Source organism: Mytilus galloprovincialis, chromosome 11 (genome assembly GCF_965363235.1).
Source record: "Mytilus galloprovincialis chromosome 11, xbMytGall1.hap1.1, whole genome shotgun sequence".
In the NCBI taxonomy this organism is placed as follows: Eukaryota; Metazoa; Mollusca; class Bivalvia; order Mytilida; family Mytilidae; genus Mytilus; species Mytilus galloprovincialis.
In genome coordinates, this window is record NC_134848.1 from 62,832,205 (window position 1) to 62,854,085 (window position 21,881).

Sequence of the window (21,881 nt, forward strand, 5' to 3'; positions counted from 1 at the left end):
TTGTAATCAGTAATCAATATAAGCATTGGTTAAACACACACATTAATCAACTAGTTTTATCTATACATTGAAGTTTGAATCTATATCATTGCTGCTGTATAGTTGTATATTTAACATGGACTGTTCCTATGTTTGCGAACAACACAACTATGCTAGAAACTGAGTAAGAGTTCCGAGTAACCAAGTGTTGCTGTTTGTCGCAGGCTCAACAAAACTAAGGAAAACAATATATTCCTTTCGATACAAGTTTGGTAAAATTCCATGATAGTGTATGAATCTTATCAATGTTTTATAAACTGCAGACGTACTAGAAAAAAGGCTATATTTGGTAATGTATGTAACCAGTAAGCACACATATCAAACATAAATGATACATTGCTGATATACAACTGTTTTTTTCATGATTTATCTCGGACTTGTAAATTTCCCTTTGATCTTAATGCTTTAAATTCTAAATATCAAGGACAGCAGAAGATGCTCGAACGTATTATACTTATCTTGGCGTAACTTTAAGTGCATCTAGCAGCTTAACAAAAGCAAAAAACATTTTATATAAAAAAGGCTTAAAAGCATTCTTTAAATATACAAAATATTTTACTAATAATAAACCTAATATCTCCACTGAAAAAAATTTGATCACACAGTGAAACCTGTACTATTTTATGGTTAAAAAATATGGGTTTTTTCTAATTCAAAAAAGTTAAATAATGACAAAGAAATAAATTATTTTTATAGATTGTGTAAAGATCTAAAAAATGAAAAAGTGCATCTTAACTTCTTCAGATTAACATTAGGAGTGAATAAGCATGCATCAAATTTAGCCATATTAGCCAAATTAGGTCGTTATCCTCTAATGATAGATATTTAAAAAAACATGATTAAATATTGAAAAAAAATTCATGTTAAAAATAATATTGTTATTTACGAATGCATACTCTCTCTCAAATACATTGTCTTAAGCTGGAAAGAATTGTAGGGCTAGTAGTATTAATATTGATGCTTTGTTAAAATTACTTGATTTAAAAGAGTATCAGGTGCTCTCATCTAAAATAAACATAAGAAATATGGTGAAAAAGAAATTGTATTTTAAGTATTGCAGCATATGGAAGAAAGAATTATTTAATTATAAAAGACAAAATAAGACCTCTGGAAATAAACTTAGAACTTATCGATTATTTAAACCAAATTTTAATTTTGAGCCTTACTTATTGAAATTACCATATATTCAAAGATGTGTTTTAACAAGATTTAGAATTGGAGCTCACAAACTTGAAATAGAAAAAGGTCGTTACTTTAATATTAAATTAGAAAATAAAATATGCAAACTCTGTAATTGGGAAATAGAAGATGAGATGCATTTATTTTTTAACATGTAAAACTCTGGATAATGTTAGAAAACCTTTTCTAAGCGACATACGTAGTAAACATAAAAATATTTCAAAGCTTGATAACAAATCTGTTTTTATTTGGCTAATGGGAAATAAAGATAAAAACATTTTGATTTGTCAATTATTAGACATGTTAGAGGTTTTAAATATAAACAGAAATACAATATTAAATTAGATTTCTCTATATAAAGATATAGAATGATATATATGATCAAATATGCATTTCCATATTAAGTTATTTCTTTAACTTTCAATAAATTATGAGTATACTATGAGGTGTTCTGTCCAATAAAGGGAACAGAGTAACAGACAAATGGTCATGTTATTTTATATATTTTTCGTATTACAAATTGCCTACTTCATTTGCTTTAATATTTTATATCAATCATGTCAATCAATTTAATCAAAATCAATACTATTATGTACTTTGTTTTACCTATTTTTAATTTACTCTACCTTATGTTTCAAAATTATATTGTAATTATTCTGCTCATTTTGGGCGCCATGATTGGCAAATAATATATTTGTTTGTTTGTTTGTTTATTAGCCAATCATGGTAAATATTAGTACAACAACGGCACATGCTAAAATCTACCCGCTTCAATTTATCAATAACATGCCAATACTTAATTTATTCAACCAAACAATTACCATGTTATCTACGCAGAAAAGAGGTTAATTAATTATTTTATTTGATGTTCTCAAACAAAAATAAATATTCAAGTTGCCGATGAGGAACTAATTTCAAATTATTTTTTTGTTATCAATTTCATCTGCGGGCTCACTTGATATTCTAGTTGTTCAAGTCAGTATCAAAACAAAATGAAATGCTTATTTTATATATGTGTAGTTTGTTTTATCCTATAATTTATATACTTTGATTTTATTTTGTATATAAAATGTGAATATTTTTTGAAAAAATATGCATATATATAATTATTTTATATTTGTTGAATATGAATGCTATTATTTCTTCATCTGAATGGAACTTGTTGACGCCATTTGATTTTTGTACTTTTTGTACATCATAATGGGCTGTTAAAATAAATAAATTTAATAAATAGCAGAGAAAAGATACCAAAATGTTGTTTGCATTGTTTAAAATTTCCAATTGTTTTTCTTATTTTATAAAATAATGCATTGTTATTCGTTTTAAGTGTTTCAAAGGCTTTAAGATGAAAACGCTTACACTTCAGGTTCTGTTCAATACGGTTTAGTTTAAATATTAAAACTCTTTTTTATATAATATATGAATAATATGATGTTGAAAATACATAACCTGTAGTTTAGAATGCAATTATTTCTTGATTATAAAGGTTTCATGGTTTAAAAATATCAATATTTTTCTTTTTATAAAAAATATTTAATAGTTATAAATGCACTGGAAATTGTTTTATAGTGTTATAAGGTTGATTTTGTTATCAAATAAAGAAATAATTCAGATGTCAAATCACAAATGTGTCCAAATGCTACAACATACAGTTTAGTGCTGAATGTCATATATTTAGAAGGGTTAATTTGTTAGAGCTCATTTATTTAGAATGGCATTTTTCTTAAATGGATATATTTAGTTGAATATTGTTATTAAATCATATAGGTTTAGTTTGTTACTCAACATTACTTGTAAGAGAATAGGATAAGTGACTGCTTCGTTCAGGCAGTTAGTATAATAGAATTTGTTCATACTTTGCCAAAACGCAGTTTACATTGATATGTGTCAAATATGCAAGAAGAATGATAAGTCAGCACGCATTTTTTCAAGCTTTAGGTTTTGACAAAATGACTACTTCTTCTACCTGAAATAATTCCGGAAAAAAGCAACGTTTGAAAATTTAATTTAAATGCATACCTTCAGCTTTGTCATCCCTATTCAAATCATCATCATCATTGTAATTACTAGCCATTTCTGTTTAAAATGAAATTTTACTAGCCTCTGTTGGTTTTATACTACCTAGGCATTTGTTTGTCGAAAATTGTTAGCCTTGTAACTCTGGTGGGTTTATGGATGTATAACTACCTATACGTTGGTAAAATCAATAACTTAAGTTAATACACCAGCTTTACTTGTCATTTGAAAGTATGAATTGTAGGCCACAATCAGATTTTAGATGTTGATAGGAAACTTATTTCTAACTACACAAATATGTTTGTTATTTTATAAAATGATATGCAATACACATATAGAAGAATTGGTTTGTTATATAAATGAGAAGATATTCAGAACAGACATTTACAGTTTTAGCGAGAATTATTAAAATTATGAATTTAAAAATTATTTTTATCGTATTAATAATATTCCTTTCAAATATATAAAGTTTATATTGTCATCATGCTATTTAATGTAAACTTCTTCATACATGTCTTAGGTATTGACAATTCACTTGGAAACTCAACATATACTCTAACGACACTGACCAAAAGGGAAATCCTGGATAATGAAAGGTCTGTTCTATGTTCCTTTAGAATTTCAACCAAAGATGAAAAACTGGATATTTCATTACTGTATTGGATACCTAAACTACATAAACAACGATTGAGTCTTCTAAGTGCTACCCGAAACCTACTTATTAATTATTAGCATATCTTTCATCAGCAATCAAAGCCGGGCTCCAAAGCTTTTGTGAAACTGTCTAACTAGAGGTGGCGTGATTCAGATGTGAATTCCTAACAATTCCAAAGATCTTTTAGAGTACAAGCAATCTAAGACTCTCTCATCTTGCAATATTATTAAAACATTTGTATTTTCTTCACTTTACACAAGTATACCCCATTCCAAACTAAAAGACAAATAGAAAGAGTTGGTATCACTTTGTTTCTTTAAAAAAATTGACGAAGGTAGATACAAGTATCTTGTCTTTGGGAGGGATAAATCCTACTTTGTAAAGAATCCCTCTGATTCAAACCAAAACGTTCTCTGAAACTCACATGACAAAGATGCTGAATTTCTTGATTGACAACATATTTTTTACGTTTGGAGGACGTGTTTTTCGGAATTCCAATGGGAACTAATTGTACCTCTCTTTTTGCCGACTTGTTCCTTTATTGTCATGAGACTGACTTCATACAGGCACATTTACAAGAAAAGTAAGAAGTTTGCAATATCCATCAACTTTACGTTCCTATATATAGAGGATGTTCTCTCACTAAATAATAAAAAATAAATGGTGACTACAATGAAGGAATCTATCCCATCGAACTAGGGATAAAGGATACTACATATACAGTTAAGTCTGTCTCGTATATTGACATACGTCTAGAATTTAACAAAGAGGGTCGGTTAAAAACTAAACTTTAAGACAAAAGAGATGATTTCAGCTTCCCAATTGTGAACTTTCCATTTCCATGTAACAAGATATCAGCAGCGCCTGCAAACGGAGAATATGTCTCCCAATTGATACGATATTCCCGGGCCTGTGTTTTCTGATTTTCTTGAAAGAGTATTGCTGCTCCCAAGGAAGCTATTAAACAAAGAGTTCCAAATGGTGGAGTTGAAATAATCTTTTTCTAAATTTTACGGACGCCATCATGAGTAAGTTAATCATTTTGGAATAACCGTTTCACAGATGATATCAGATATGTTTCTTATGTCGTTACTACAATACCCTTCCCTTTGTACGAATGTGAACTTCCGAATTTGACTATTTGCAGGATTTGTAATAACATAAGCAACGCGACGGGTCCCACATATGGAGCAGGATCTGCTTACCCTTCCAGAGTACTTGAGATCACCCCCAGGTTTTGGCGGGGTTCGTGTTGTTAAGTCTTTAGGTTTGTATGTTGTGTTTTCTGTACTATTTTTAGCCATGTCATTATCAGTTTGTTTTCAATCTATGAGTTTGACTATCCCTCTGGTATCTTTCGACCATCCTTTTTCAAATATTTGACGGAAGTTACTGGCTATATCTAAAATATTATTCCCCAAAACAAATGTTGTCATACTTATCGGAGTTCACACAATATATGTATATTAAAATAAGTATAAATGGCATACTGTATACTTATTGACTGGGTATGAGTAGAATAAAAAAAATATTGTTCCGAGGAGCAACTATTGTCATGAGGCGTAGCCGAGGGCAATATTTGTATCCGAGGGACAATATACTTACTCTTCCATGAATATCTAGTCAATAAGTGTGTTATTGAAAAGGAAAGGTCAACAGACAATAAATGGCGGTGATACATGTAAATCAACTTTCGTAACATTAAAAAGAAGGCACAGATTCATAACTCTTAATTCATAGATATGTTCAAATGCTTAGGCTACGTCTTGCACTGACGTCAACCCTGTACTAGATCAAATAGATAGAACACAACATCGTTACTTTCGCGTTATTTCAAATTCTTCCTATCGAGTTAGCTGCATTTAAAATTTCGCAAAATATAATGATGCTTGCGGTCAAATAGTTTCACCAAGGTCCAATAGTTGGAAATTTTTTACCAGTCCAATAGTTCAAAGCTTGTAATTTGTAAAAAAGTGAAATATTGTGTACTTATTCATCTAGAAATGATAACTAATGTATAATAATTCACAATGTGGTATATAGCTTGTGAATATGAGAAATACATTAATCTTCGTACGTCCTTCAACATATGTGTGCTGTAATTATTTTTTTCACCAATATGACCTATCAAACTAGACTTTTTACTGAGTTTTTAATAGTATGAGCAATACGAAGGGTTTCACATGGTAAGCAGGATATAACTACCCTTTCCCAGCACACGAGATCACCCCCAGTTTTTGGTGGGGTTTGTGTGGCTTAGTCTTTAGTTTTCTATGTTGTGTCTTGTATACTATTATTTGTCTGTCTGTCTTTTCTTTTTTTAGCTATGACGTTGTAAGTTTGGTTTTGATCTATGAGTTTGAATGTCCCTCTGGTATCTTTCGCCTCTCTTTTACTGCAATATTATCGAAATTAAACCATACCTACCTCATTATTGATGAAATTTCATCAAATGTATATCGTAGAAGTAATGTGATAACCTTCAGTTTTCATCTGTTTGACATCTTTGGCCAATGGGGCCGCAATGGCAAAGGGATATAAGTAGTTCTATCACTGTAAAACACCAGTCAACACTGAGGTTGTCAGTTCGAACCCTTCCGGTGTGGGTGCACTCGAATCCAATCTTAATTGACTAGAATTGTCATTTTTCCTATCGATGTTCTTTTCCAAAATTGGCGATAAAAAGTGGCATTCAAGCACCAACTATAAACCGATCTTTGCGCTAAAATCAAGCATGCAGTTTCACGGAATTTCTTTTCAAATCTATACATGTTGTCAAGCTCCATTGTATTTTTCTATCTGTAATGCGAAAGAATCGGAATAACAGTACTGGAGTTGACGTTTTTCCACTGTCATTTTCATCGAGGATGGTATCCCTTTAGCTACAGTACTGTTACTCCTGTAGAATAGGAGTAATGTTGAATTAATTAAAATTTAACTTAATAACATATAAGATATGCAAAATATTCAAAATCAATAAACCATGATTGAGAAGGGAATAAGATTTGCAATTTCAATTCACCTTCTTACCAGATATCAATATCAATTTGCAAATATGCAAACGCGAATATCTGATGATCTGGTAGAAAAGGATCCTTTATTTATTTCTAAATTTGTATTATGTTTTTCAAGAGTATTTTTTCTTACGTCTTGTAAAATAATTTGAAATCTGTGAAATTCTAAATTTTCAATAAAAATTACTTAAATTAGAAATTAATATCAATTTTATCAGTAATATATATTTTCGTTATTTTGCAAATCCTTCATTTCTGGAATATGTATATGTTGGTACTATTGGTTTTTTTTTCTATTTTCCACTGTTATTCTTTAAATTTGTGCACCCCCTTTTTATCATTTGTGAATAAGTAGAAAGAAATTTGCAAATTCTTGTTCAAATGAATACAATTTAATCTTTTTTGCATTACAAATCGATAGAGACAAAACACAGTTTAACATATAAACGAATTATTTCATAATTATGATTGTTAATCGATTGGTATATACATTTGACTAACTAAACATCGACTACGATATGTAACATGTTAAAGTAAGACAGCATTTTCAACTGAAAATTGATATGCAGATGAAATGTCTTTACATACGTTAGTTACAAATCCTTAGTCATCATTGCACATTGTTATGGAGAGGAAACATCTTTATATAGGTCAGTTACAAATCCATTCATTTTCTCATTTTTGACCAGAGCTTCTTCATTTAGTAGACCAAAATATGTTTAAAACAAATAGTAGTACCACAGCAAGATGATGCAACAATGGATGCTTTAATTTAATCGAAGTAATCAAATTTGTCTTACAGCAAAATGCATTGAGTGTGTCGGTAAGACTAGAAAGTTTGGTTAGATCGCTTGTTAGCTGAACCGTGAAATCTGTTTTAGCTTAGGTATACCACACTCCTTTCGAAGTAGTTTAGACCTCAATACAGATGAATTAGTTATCTGACGGACTAGTCTACTCTTAATCGAGTGCAGTTTACCTGACCTAATAATGTCTTCACGGTTCAGCTAGAACATGTAGAACGCAAGCTAACCCAAAATATTACCTTTACCTACATACTCATTGCACTCTGCTATGAACGCTTTCAAACCTAGATGATTATCTTCTCTAACGACCAAACATGTTTAAGATCTTTCAGTGGACACATAATGCAGATAAATGTTAAGATATGCAATTTTTTGCACCTATCCTAAGTCAGGAATCTGATGTTGAGTATTTGTCGTTAGTTGATATGGTTTATAAGTGTTTTTTATGTCTTGTTTTTGTTAAAAGATTATACCGTTGGTTTTCTGATTTGAATAGTACACTAGTATTTTTTGTATGCTTTCCTTTTTCAGTGTTATCAATTTTCAGTGATATCAATTTTGTGCTTTCTTTTTCAGTTTTATCAATTGTGTGCTGGTTTTTTTTCTCTCAGTTTTATAAATTGTGTGCCTTCTTTGTCGGTGTTATGAGTTGTGTGTTTTCTCTTTCAGTGTTATTAATTGTGTGCTTTCTTTTTCAGTGTTATTAATTCCATCTATACTAGTTGTTCATCTATCCTTCTATGTCATCTTTAAATCGAATAACACAAAATTCAGGAAACTTCAACACTGGAACAATATGACAAAAAACTCTCGACAAATACCGGTTGAACATGTGCATTATACAAGTACTACCACAAATGGTTTCAGTTACAAAGACAATAAATACAGCAGTAATATTTCGTATTTGTGTCCTGTTTTTGAAAGCAAGGTTTGGAAATAACTTATTCCAATTTGCATCCCATTTTGGTGTTTCGAGATCAAAGAATATGAGATTAATAGTAGGTAAAAATACAGAAATAAATCGTGTGTTTAACATTGAAGTTGATGTACGACCAGACGTAAAAATATGTCAGACATTTAATTACCGGCGGGAAAAACAGTCGTGTGCTTATGACAATAGTCTTCTAAGGTTTAACAATTCTCAAAATGTCAGACTGGTTAGTTTTCTACAGTCCTGGAAATATTTTTATGAATCTAGAAAAGCACTAAGGAAACAATTATCTTTTCGACGCCACATTCAAATCGAGGCTGAACACAATATTATGCAAATTCTGCAAAAGTTTAATGAAGATTCCAGAAAAATGGTAACTTTAGTGGGCATACATACTCGACTAGGAGATATGTTCAGTAATAGTTATTATAAAAAAGTTGGTTTTAATATAGCAACACCAGAGTATTTATTCAAATCTGTCAACTATTTTCTATCAAAATATAGAAATGTTGTTTTTGTAGTAACTTCACAAAACATGACTTGGGCTAAAGAGAACATGCCACGTCACGTTAAAAACAAGGTTGAATATATTAATACTCCGAAATGGGAGGTAATAGTCGCAACCTTATCACTCTGTGATCATTCAATAACAACAGTTGGTAGCTTCAGTTGGTGGACTGGATGGTTAACTGGAGGGGAAGTGACGTATTATAAATGGCCGGTAAGAGACGGCTCAGTACTCAGGAAACAATTTAGCGAAGACTATTCTGACTATTTCTATCCAGGATGGATCGGATTTTGAGTGTTCATTTTCTATAGTTAGTTAAAAGGGATTCTCGATAAATATAGGATGATGTGGTATGAGTGCCAATGAGACAATGAATAAATACCTTTTTGTTGGAACGGAATACTAACGATTTTTTCTACAGTATATGTTACTATTCGTGCTCAGTTATCTCCCTCTAATAGAGTGGAATATAAAACGATTGAACCATTATGAAAACTATGACGCTTCAATGAGTATTACAATAAAATGTATGAAGCCTGCTCGTTAAAGTGGTACATTAGAAAACACTCTCGAAATGTTGACATGATCTGTTTTTATCGATATTCTTTTAAATAGATATACCATTCTGCACATGCATGCTTATACATATATTTTGTATTACATTGCTATAAATGTTAATTGAAGAAGACCTCATAAGTTTGTTTGACTTGTTTCGTATCAATTTGTACTTGCACAAATAATAACATGTTTAAACCTAAACGAAAGCAGTTCATGTCGTTAACTCTGATACTGACGTTGTGATATACCATCGGAGACAAAACAGCCACCAGCTGTGGCATCTACTTGGTGGTTATAAACATGGCCAAAACCAGACAAATATAGAATAGACCGTTAATTTTCCCGTTTGAATGGTTTTACACTAGTAATTTGGGACCTTTTATAGCTTGATGTTCGATGTGAGCCAAGGCTCCGTGTTGAAGGCTGTACATTGACCTCTAATGGTTTACTTTTATAAATTGTTATCTAGATGGAGAGTTGTGTCATTGGCACTCACACCAGATCTTCCTATATCTAAATAACAATTAAACATCGATATAGAATAGATCATATGAAAACATAAATACTTATTTTCTTCAAATCATGATTTGCAAATCATTGTTCAAATGAATACAAATTAATCTTATTTGCATTACAAATCTATAGAGACAAAACACATTTTAACATCTATACGAATTGTTTCATAATTATGATAGTTTAATTGTTGATCGAATAGTATACAATACATTTGACTTATTAAACGTCGACTATGCTATGAAACATGTTGAAGTATGCCAGCATTGTCACAACTGCAAATTGTTATGCAGAGGAAATGTCTTTACATATGTTAGTAACCAATCATTAGTCATAGTTGGACATTGTTATGATGAGGACACTTCTTTATATAGGTCAGTTACAAATCTATTCATTTTCTCATATTTGACCAGTACTTCTTCATTTAGTTAAACAAGATATGTTTAAAAACAAGTAGTAGTACTATTAGTACCAGAGCCCGGGGAGGCAAAAATGGATGCTTTAATTTAATCGAAGTAATCAAATGTGTCTTACAGCAAAATGCATTAAGTGTATCGGTAATGCTAGAAAGTTTGGTTAGCTCGCTTGTTAGCTGAACCGTGAAGTCATTTTAAGGTTAGGTATACCACACTCCTTTCAAAATAGTCTAGACCCCCAGACAGATAAAAGGTGATCTGAAGGACTAGTCTACTCTTAATCGAGTGCAGTTTTTCTGACCTGATAATTGTTGTTGTTATTGGTTTTGGAAGGCGGCTTACTTATGTAATAATTGCGCCTTCAATTCAGTTAACATAAATATTATGTTTATTATACTTTCAGTCTTTAATTTATTTTTGGTATTACGTTTTGGCGAGTAATCAAATGAAACTTTGACGAACATGGTTGGCTGAATTATTAGGAAGTATATATATGTTGAGAGACAAAAAAAAACAAAACAAAAAAAAACATATTAGAAGGTATATATACTATGAAAATGAAAAAAAACAAGAGCAAATGATAGTCCATAATGAAATGTACATTATTAATTGATAGGTATCATAAAGTTGTTTAGAAAATGTATATGGTTGTTCACCTTTGTGTCGTCTGTGATATACTTATATAATATTAAAAAAAAGTATATTAAGAAATCTGTAACAAGAAATGTGCTAGTTATATGCTACGAATGTAAGGACGTGTCCCTCGATTGGTGTAGCAAATAAAGAATCCTTAGGAAAGGATAGATTGTAGTTTTTCCTTTTCCATAATGGTAAGTTGCATCAATTTTTTTCCAAATAAATTGCCAAAGACATACTGGTATTTAGTGATTCCTCATTCCCTGACGAGAAAAATACACTTCTGTGATTGAACGAGAAATCATTCCTACATATGCCCTTAATCGCCTATTTAGATATATATATATATATATATATATATAAGTGTCTAAGAATGTAACTTTAACACACTAATGAGTGTTATAAAATTAGGTGTTATATTTTATATATTATTCACGCAATATTTCGCTAAACAAATTAGCTTCATCGGGCGTGTGCATCTATCTAGGTGAAATCGGATGCATGACAAAAAATATCTTTGTAGCTTGAGCTACACAAAAGTTTAACATATTGATTAATGATCTGTATAAAACAAATTTTTGCCGTTTATTGTACATAAACATTTTTTCAAAAATTAAAACAAATAGTTGTTTTAATTAAATAGAAGTAAAATTTATGAGTTATTCCTTTGGTTTCGGGTAGAACTGTTTTTCATCTCTCTCATTACGTCCATCAGGTTCAAGAGTACGTAGCTGATGCATCCAGAACCTTTCTCTCTTTTTTCTCATTTCTGAGTCCCAATTTTGGTTTACCTCAATTATTTGAAAGGTGATATTTTCAAAAGTATGTCCTGTTCTTAAGAGGTGTCTCGTAATTGGACAGTTTCTTCCTTTAGTATAGAACGACCGATGATTGTTTAGTCTGATGTTGAATGTGGTTTCTGTTTCACCAACATACTGCAGCTTGCAAGTTCCACAAGTAAGAATATAAATACTATTTTCCGTTTTGCAATTAGATGTAACATAGATGTTGTATCGCTGCTTTGTTACTGTGCTGCTGAAAGAGTGGTCAGTGTTGGCGGCTTTACAGCACTTACAGTTCCTTCTACCGCATTGTTTGTAACACCCAAATTTTAAAGTTTCTTGTTTCTTTACTTTTGATGTCACAAGTATGTCTTTGAGATTTTTTGGTCTGCGATAGGCAATAAGAGGAGGTGATGGGAAAATTTCTTTTAAGGAAGAGTCATTTTCGATTAGACTCCAGTGCTCTCGGATAGAAGATGAAATATTTGTCAAATCGGGATGGAAAGTTACAACAAACGGAATTCTATCTGCACGGGTCGCCTTATTTTTGTATTCCATGAGGCTAGCTCGATCTTTTTCTTTAGCTTTATCAAAAGCGTCTGTGATATTTTTGGTTTTATATCCTCTTGATTTCAGCTGTGTTTTTAGTTGTCCCAAACGATAGTTAAGTTTGGATTCAGAGGAGCAAATTCGCTTTAGTCTGATGGCTTGACTGTAAGGTATACTCCTGGAGCAGTGTTTCGGGTGACAACAAAATTTCAAAGCTAAACAAAATAAAAAATTCAAACGAGACCGTTTAAACCAACAAAGTTCCGTTCTTAAAGAAGATCCAATTTTAAACTTGTTAAAAGAGGGTAAATCAAAACAACCGAGGAAAAGACGTTTTAAAAAACAGAAACACGCAGTTCAAGATAAGTTAGTTGTAAATCTGTCATCAATAGAACTAACTACCTCTGAGGAAAAACTATTGAGTAAAGGCCTTAATTTCTGTCCAGCTCCAGCAACCGTCAACAATTTACAACTTGAGACAGATGTAGAAGCATTTGCCAGGCGTCTTCGGTTGAAAGAACATTTCAATAGACAACAGAAGAAAAATTTAAAAGAAGCCGGAATGAATGAATCTGATTATGAGAGTGATGAAGGAGACATATGCATCCCAAAATTTAAAAAAAAAAGTACATGGAATCCCCCTAAAAGCAAAAACGACAATTTGGAATCATTCATTACATCAGTCAAAGCTGAGGTCAGATCTTCAATCAGTGGTAAACAAGTCAGAAATATTTCAAAGTCAGAAAGTCAAGCCATGATTAACTTGAAAGACCGTGACGAAATTGTTATCAAACAAGCTGACAAAGGAAGTGCCGTTGTAGTGATGAAAAAGGCAGACTACATCGAAGAAGGAAATCGTCAACTCTCAAACGCTAAATTTTATAAAGAACTAACATGTGATCCAACAAAAGAAATCAGCAAAAAAATTAATGACGCCCTCTCAGAAATGAATAAAGATAAACAAATTGATGACGATACGTACGATTATCTACGCCCAGACGAAACGTGCACAGCCGGTCGATTTTACTTACTTCCAAAACTTCACAAAGAAGGAATTCCAGGGAGACCTATAGTATCAGCGAATGGCCATCCCACCGAAAAAATTTCAGAATTTGTTGATTACCATCTCAGACCACATGTTCAACAACTACAATCTCATATTCAAGATACGACTGACTATTTGAAGAAAATGAATTCCTTAAGTCCTTTACCCAACAACACAATTTTGGTTTCAATGGATGTGTGTTCTTTATACACAAATATTCCAAAAGATGAAGGAATAGCCGCGTGTGAAAAAGTATGGAATACTCGAAAGGATAAACATCCCCAAACTGACTGTCTAGTTCAATTGCTCAAGCTAGTTCTTGAAAATAACAACTTTATTTTCAACGACAAGCACTTTTTACAGATTGACGGAACTAGTATGGGAACAAAAATGGCACCTTCTTTTGCCAACATTTTTATGGGGGATCTCGAAGAACGCATCCTTTTGAGTGTGCCATACAAACCTTTGTCATGGCTCCGTTTTATTGATGATATTGACATGAAATGGAACGATACTGCAGAACATTTGCAAGATTTCTTAGATCATTGTAATCAGTTCCATCACTCAATTAAATTTACATCTGAATTTTCAAGCGAGAAAATTGCTTTTCTCGACACCACCACATTTGTAAAAAACGGGGTCATGACAACTGACCTCCACACAAAGAAAACTGATAAACACCAGTTCCTTTCTCCAAAAAGTTGTCACCCGAAACACTGCTCCAGGAGTATACCTTACAGTCAAGCCATCAGACTAAAGCGAATTTGCTCCTCTGAATCCAAACTTAACTATCGTTTGGGACAACTAAAAACACAGCTGAAATCAAGAGGATATAAAATCAAAAACATCACAGACGCTTTTGATAAAGCTAAAGAAAAAGATCGAGCTAGCCTCATGGAATACAAAAATAAGGCGACCCGTGCAGATAGAATTCCGTTTGTTGTAACTTTCCATCCCGATTTGACAAATATTTCATCTTCTATCCGAAAGCACTGGAGTCTAATCGAAAATGACTCTTCCTTAAAAGAAATTTTCCCATCACCTCCTCTTATTGCCTATCGCAGACCAAAAAATCTCAAAGACATACTTGTGACATCAAAAGTAAAGAAACAAGAAACTTCAAAATTTGGGTGTTACAAACAATGCGGTAGAAGGAACTGTAAGTGCTGTAAAGCCGCCAACACTGACCACTCTTTCAGCAGCACAGTAACAAAGCAGCGATACAACATCTATGTTACATCTAATTGCAAAACGGAAAATAGTATTTATATTCTTACTTGTGGAACTTGCAAGCTGCAGTATGTTGGTGAAACAGAAACCACATTCAACATCAGACTAAACAATCATCGGTCGTTCTATACTAAAGGAAGAAACTGTCCAATTACGAGACACCTCTTAAGAACAGGACATACTTTTGAAAATATCACCTTTCAAATAATTGAGGTAAACCAAAATTGGGACTCAGAAATGAGAAAAAAGAGAGAAAGGTTCTGGATGCATCAGCTACGTACTCTTGAACCTGATGGACTTAATGAGAGGGATGAAAAACAGTTCTACCCGAAACCAAAGGAATAACTCATAAATTTTACTTCTATTTAATTAAAACAACTATTTGTTTTAATTTTTGAAAAAATGTTTATGTACAATAAACGGCAAAAATTTGTTTTATACAGATCATTAATCAATATGTTAAACTTTTGTGTAGCTCAAGCTACAAAGATATTTTTTGTCATGCATCCGATTTCACCTAGATAGATGCACACGCCCGATGAAGCTAATTTGTTTAGCGAAATATTGCGTGAATAATATATAAAATATAACACCTAATTTTATAACACTCATTAGTGTGTTAAAGTTACATTCTTAGACACTTATATAATTCAATTTAGTAACTGCATCAGTTTATTTACAAACTGATCCACACCTAGATAGATTGAATGTTGATTGTTGCTATTTTTAGACATTATATATATATATATATATATATATATACATATATATATATATATATATATATATATAAGAAAATTATTAAAAGATAATAACGGTTTCAATGCATCACTTTTTTACTAGTACTTTCACTGCTTCCGCAGATCTTCAGGTAATGTGAATATAAATAAAACAATTGATTGACGTTAACAATAGTATGACGTTAACAAATACAAGGGAGACTACTAATGTCATTTTAAGACTTTAAAATGTTACGTTAAAATTAGAATATCATTTATCATTTAATCCCGGGTTGAGATTGTTTATGAATACAACTCGTCTAAACATCAACCCAACAATGTTAGATCTGTAAATTTGCTTTCGCAAATTTTTGGTTCTTCCCTCGCCGGGATTCGAACACATGCTACTGTGATATCGTGACACCAAATCGCCTGCACTGCAGCCGTCCCGCTAGACCACACGACCACCTGGGCTCTCAAAAAAGAGCTCTCGGTGGCCATATGTTACCTTTCCACGTCAGTTTTAATCTAGCGGCGTACTACAGTACATGATAAATAAGGCATGAAGATGTTATTGTTACAGATCAGCTAAATTATCTATAGTAAAGGATCCTACAAATTAATGTAAGATACAGTCACAGAAAATAATTATATTCATAAGTACGTCTGAGTCAGTATATATATATATATATATATATATATATATATATATATATATATATATATATATATATATATATAATATATAAATGGACCAAAAATAGAAAAATATGAACAAATTTAATACCAGTTTATTATTTAAACAATGACATTGTTTGATTTTATTTTTAGTACAGAGAATGTCAGTGAAACAGAAGTGCTGGGATGTGCATATATATAATTATACAATAATATGTGTGTGTTTGTCCAACTGACATCCTCTAGTACAAATTTTAGAATTTATCATTTTATTATCATAGGATTCAACTCTAAGACCTGTTTCTATTCTAATACTGTATGAGCGTAGTGATTGTGTTTGTTTATTTTCAATATGAGTATGACTATAATTGTCAGTTTATGAACATCTGAGTGGACATATTGTATTTTCGTTTAAGCTTAAAAGACTTTTAACATATAACGTTAAATAATTAAGATAAATGTTAGTGGCACTTTAGTTAAAACAATTGCCTGTTACAAATGTTTCTATTGTTAATTATCTGAGCATAGTGCGATGTGTTTGTTGTTTTCATATCTTAAAAAAATATGACTGTAATTGTCCATTGTAGAGAATCTTAAAGTGATGTTGTATTTCCCTTACTATATACTGTTAGTAACTTAATAATGACTTCACGGTTCAGCTAAAAAGCAAGCTAACCCAAAAAATTACCTTTACCTACACACTCAATGCACTCTGCTATAAACGCTTTCAAACCTAGATCCTTAATCTTCTCTCACGACCAAACATGTTCAAGATGTGTCAGTGGACAAAAAATGCAGATACGTGTTTAGATATGCAATTGTTTGCACCTATCCTAAGGCAGGATCTGATGTTGGATATGTGTCGTTAGTTAATGTAGTTTATAAATGTTTTTATGTCTTTTTTTGTAGATTATACCTTTGGTTTTCTCATTTGAATAGTTTTACACTAGTAATTGTTTGTATGCTTTCTTTTTCAGTGTTATCAATTTTTAGTGATATCAAGTTTGTGCTTTCTTTTTCAGTGTTATTAATTGTTTGCTTTATTTTTCAGTGCTATAAAAGGTGTGCTTTTTACAGTGTTATCATTGATGTTCTTATCTTTGTCAGTGTAATCAATTGTGTGCTTTCTTTTTCAGTGTTATCAATTGTGTGTTTTCTTTTATAGTTTTATAAATTGTGTGCTTTTTTCAGTGTTGTTTATTGTGGGCTTTCTCTTTTAGTTTTATAAATTATGTGCTTACTTTTTCAGTGTTATCAATTGTGTGCTTTCTATTTCAGTGTTATTAATTGCATCTATACTAGTTGTACATCTATCCTTCTATGTCATCTTTAAATTGAATAATACAAAATTCAGGAAACTTCAACACTGGAACAATATTACAAAAAACTTTCGACAAATACCAGAAGAACATACGCATTACATTATTACTACCACAAATGGTTTCAGTTACGAAGAAAATAAATACAGCAGTAATATTTCTTATTTGTGTCCTGTTTTTAAAGCAAGGTTTGAAATGTCTTTACATACGTTAATTACTTATCCATGGTCACAATTGCAAATTCATATGACGAGGAAACCTCTTTACATAGGTCAGTTAGAAATCCATTAAATTTCTCATTATGACCAGTACTTCTTTATTAAGTTAAACAAGATATATTGAAAAAAAAGTAATTGTAGGAGTAGTATCAGAGCAAGATGATGCAAAAATGGATGCTTTAATTTATCCGAAGTAACCAAAGCTGTCTTACAGCAAAATGCATTGAGTGGGTAGGAAACGGTAGAACTTTCGATTAGCTTGCTTGTAATCGGACTGTGAATTCATTTTAGGTTAAGTATACTACTCCCTTTCGGAGTAGTCTAGACCTCCAACATTGAACGGGAGACCTTTGTGTCTTTCTTTTTCCTGTGACATAACCTGAAAACCTTAAAGCATCATGTATCTGGTTACATGAACAAAGTGGTATGCCATAGGTAGGACAAACAGGACGGAGTGTTTTTCTTTAAAACGAACACAGGTTTCCGATAATTCAAAAGTATAATTTATCAACATTGAGGTATACACAACCACAATATTATATTAATTAAATTTATCAGATTTCAACCGCTTGAAACGATCCACAAACAACCAGGGCAATCGCATAAACAATTTGAACATTCCCGTAAAATTATCGAACTGTCTTGGATTAAACGACATCAAACAGCTTTTCTAAATGGTTCTAAATGACAATATACTTGGATAAGGTAGAATACTTCTTCTATTGATATCATGAGAATTAGTGATAAAAGACAACGAAATAATAGGTCTCATGGGAAATGTATCAATCAAAATCAAGTTAAATCAATGAGTTAAACATCGTATAAATTATACACTTGGTAATCTCCTATCTATATTTAAAAACAATGGTAGGCATCAATTTTTATGGTAACTGGGTCAGATACCCATTAGCAAATTATACGATATTTTCAAAGAGTTGGACACGATCTCATTATTCAGCCCTCTGTATGAATATTCTCGTATAATTACAGATTTTTGCCACCATATGCTGTTTCCGCGTATCGACAAACATAAAGATCATAAATGTCTTTTTTTAATGAGATATGATAGCAGTGGTATTGAGTTTATTAATTTATCTAGTATATTAAGTGACTCTACCTTCAAAACTTTCGTACCTCCCTATTTTGATAGCATATAACCACCTTTAATTTCATACACAAAAAAACAACAGCAGAAGTGTAATTTTTAGATTTTACGTCGGTAACATCAGACGTGAATGTAGATAATAATAATCCCTAAACTTGGAACTGTAAATCGTTGAAGTTTAGAAATGATTCCTATGACCATGAACCTCGATATCGTTCAGGACAGAAAGGTTAAAAACTTTTTGAAAAAAGATCCTTCATCTAAAATAGATTGGAAAGAGTGTCATCACGTCACCAAAGATGCTCTTTCTTCGTTATGTAAAAAGTGGTGTAAACGGGAAAAATCTGATAAAAAATTCTCTTGAGTCTTATTTAAATAAATGTAAAAATGTGGTAGATAATTGAATAATAATTTAGGAGTATATAATAGAGCACATAATACACCTATTTCCATAATAAGAAATACACATCAAGTACCTTTCAAAGCGGTTTGTGTTTGTACTGGTCGACAAAGCAACCAACTATGTGGTGGTGGTATGCCTTAAAAACACTTACGTTCGTAAGAACGAAATGTTAAATTCATCTACATTCATTTCGATGCACAGAGAGTCATATAGTAAACACACATATCATAACCACATCAAAGCTTCAGGCTTTTTCTTAACATTTGAAGGTCCCTACTATGTATTGGCTACCTAAACTACACCAACAAATATTTAAATATCGTTTCACTTCGGCCTCTTATAGTGTTCTACAACTAATCTTCCAGTGGTTTTAGCAATTTTATCAACTACTATAAAAGAGCTTATCATAAACTATTGTAATAAAATATATGGACATAGTGGAATAAACTATTTTTTGAATGTAAAACATTCTTTAGACTTTTTTTTAGAATCTGTTGACAGTTTTGATTTTTCTACTCTTTGCACTACACTTTCACACTATCTTATCAGACAAAAGTTTTCCTATTTAATTCAATGATCGAATGGTAAATCTGAATGCAAATATATTTGCTGCAAATCATTTAAAGCCTTCTTCTCTAATGAGAAAGGTAAACATGCTAGATATACTAACTGGAGATGTGATGAGATGAATGAAGCTGTTGATTTTCTCCTTGATAATATTTATGTACGTTTCGGCAACAAAGTTTATCGGCAGGTTGTAGGTATTCTTATGGGCACTAATTGTTTCCCTTTAATAGCAGACTTGTTTTGTACTGTAACGACTAAACTCAGTAAAGACCCTTCGAAATTGCATTTAATTGATAAATTCAACAAGACTTACCGTTATCTTCATGATATTTTGTCTTTTGTCTAAAATAAGATCTGTTGTACTCGTCTGGTTAAGAAATTACTTTTCCGGTCTCAAACGATAGCTTGTACTTGTTAATTTTAAATAGTTTACCCTTAAAAGAGAGAAAATCACCTTATTCCGGTTTAGAAATTGTACTGTCCGGTATTACATATTAGCTTAATTCACACTGATTCCAAAAAGATAAGGTTTGTTTATACTTATGTCTGTAAATAGGAAAATAAAATTAACAGTTATAGTTTGTCACTTCTGGTCTCAAATGATAGGTTTATGTAAAGGTATGCTCATAAAAAAAGTCTTACCCAACTACGTTCAATTGCCCCGCTAACATGTTTAACCCCGCAACATTATTTAAGAATGTGCCTGTCCCAAGTTAGGAGCCTGCAATTGAGTGGTTGTCGTTTGTTTATGTGTTACATATTTGTTTTTCGTGAATTTTTTTTAAAAATAAGGCTGTTTTCTCGTTTGATTTTTTTACATTGTCATATCGGGACCTTTTATAGCTGACTATGTGGTATGGGCTTTGCTCATTGTTGAAGGCCGTATGGTGACCTATAATTGTTAATGTCTGTGTCATTTTTGTCTCTTGTAGACAGTTGTCTCATTGGTAATCATACCTCATCTTCCTTTTTTAGATTTGACATATTATAAGAGCATATATGACTACTTTCGGTTCACTCAATTTCGTACGTTACTTCACATTTTGCTAAAGATCTGATGATTTATATGTATCAATCTGAAAAAAATAATGAATTACACCTCCCCCCCCCCCTCTCCGCACAAAAATCATTTCAGGGGCAATTACTTCAAAAAGATTGGATTATTTCAGACCAAATGTATCATATCTTCATCACAATAAAAAAAACATTTTGCGCTAGTTCTTTTAGATATAACTTTTAAAATATCAGAGAAATTGCAAGACCATGATCAAGTCAAAATTGAGAACCAAATCACAGATACTGCTTTGTCGAAATGTGCATCTGTAACATAAAATTTTGTACCGTTTATATCATTGATGCTTCACCGCTGAATTGCAGTTATTTCGTTTCATTTGACTGCCTCAGGAGAATTACCTGAATATCAATTTTAGTGCAAACGATACTTGGTGATTACCCAACAATGAGAAGGAAATGGAGGGAAAATGAGTATTGTTATAAGTTGTATATTGCCTCTTAAGGTGGTAGACCTAGGTTAAGGGAAATAACTCTTACAATCATCAGTACGTTTGTGTCAGCCATTTTCATAAATAAGTTCTAAGCTTCTAGGATACATAGATTATTTTCAATCTGTTTCAGGTAAATGCTTAAAATACATTAATAAAACTTGACTATTACAAACGCATCACTGAATTAAAGAGTTATCTCCCTGGACCAAGGTCTACCCCCTTAAATGTATCTTAATGAATAAAGTGAGAATTTTGGCTAGCTATGAAAATAGGTTTTATCCACCATGTTCTACATAAGAAAATGTATGTACCAAGTAAGGAATAAAACAGTTGTCATCCTTCATGTGATGTGTTCGAGCTTTTTATTTTGATATTTGATGACGAACTTTCTGGTTTGAATTTTCATCGGAGTTTTATTTTTCTCGTTATATTACTTTTTAATGTTACAGTCGTTTGTTGACTTTTAAAAAAAGTTTATGTACACTATGTA

The 21,881-nt window shown here is 31.7% G+C and overlaps 2 protein-coding genes across 3 annotated transcripts in view; both read right to left on the bottom strand.

Moving 5' to 3' along the window:
- Window positions 1-3,368, bottom strand: part of LOC143051998 (uncharacterized) — a 48,307-nt gene extending 44,939 nt beyond the window's left edge. Inside the window, exon 1 of the mRNA XM_076224969.1 lies at window positions 3,238-3,368. Coding sequence (XP_076081084.1) covers window positions 3,238-3,292 — 55 coding nt within the window. The 5' untranslated portion in view covers window positions 3,293-3,368. The remainder of the gene's footprint in view (window positions 1-3,237) is intronic.
- LOC143052584 (heat shock 70 kDa protein 12A-like) overlaps window positions 1-21,881 on the bottom strand; it is a 142,247-nt gene that overhangs the window by 96,193 nt on the left and 24,173 nt on the right. The window lies entirely within an intron of this gene.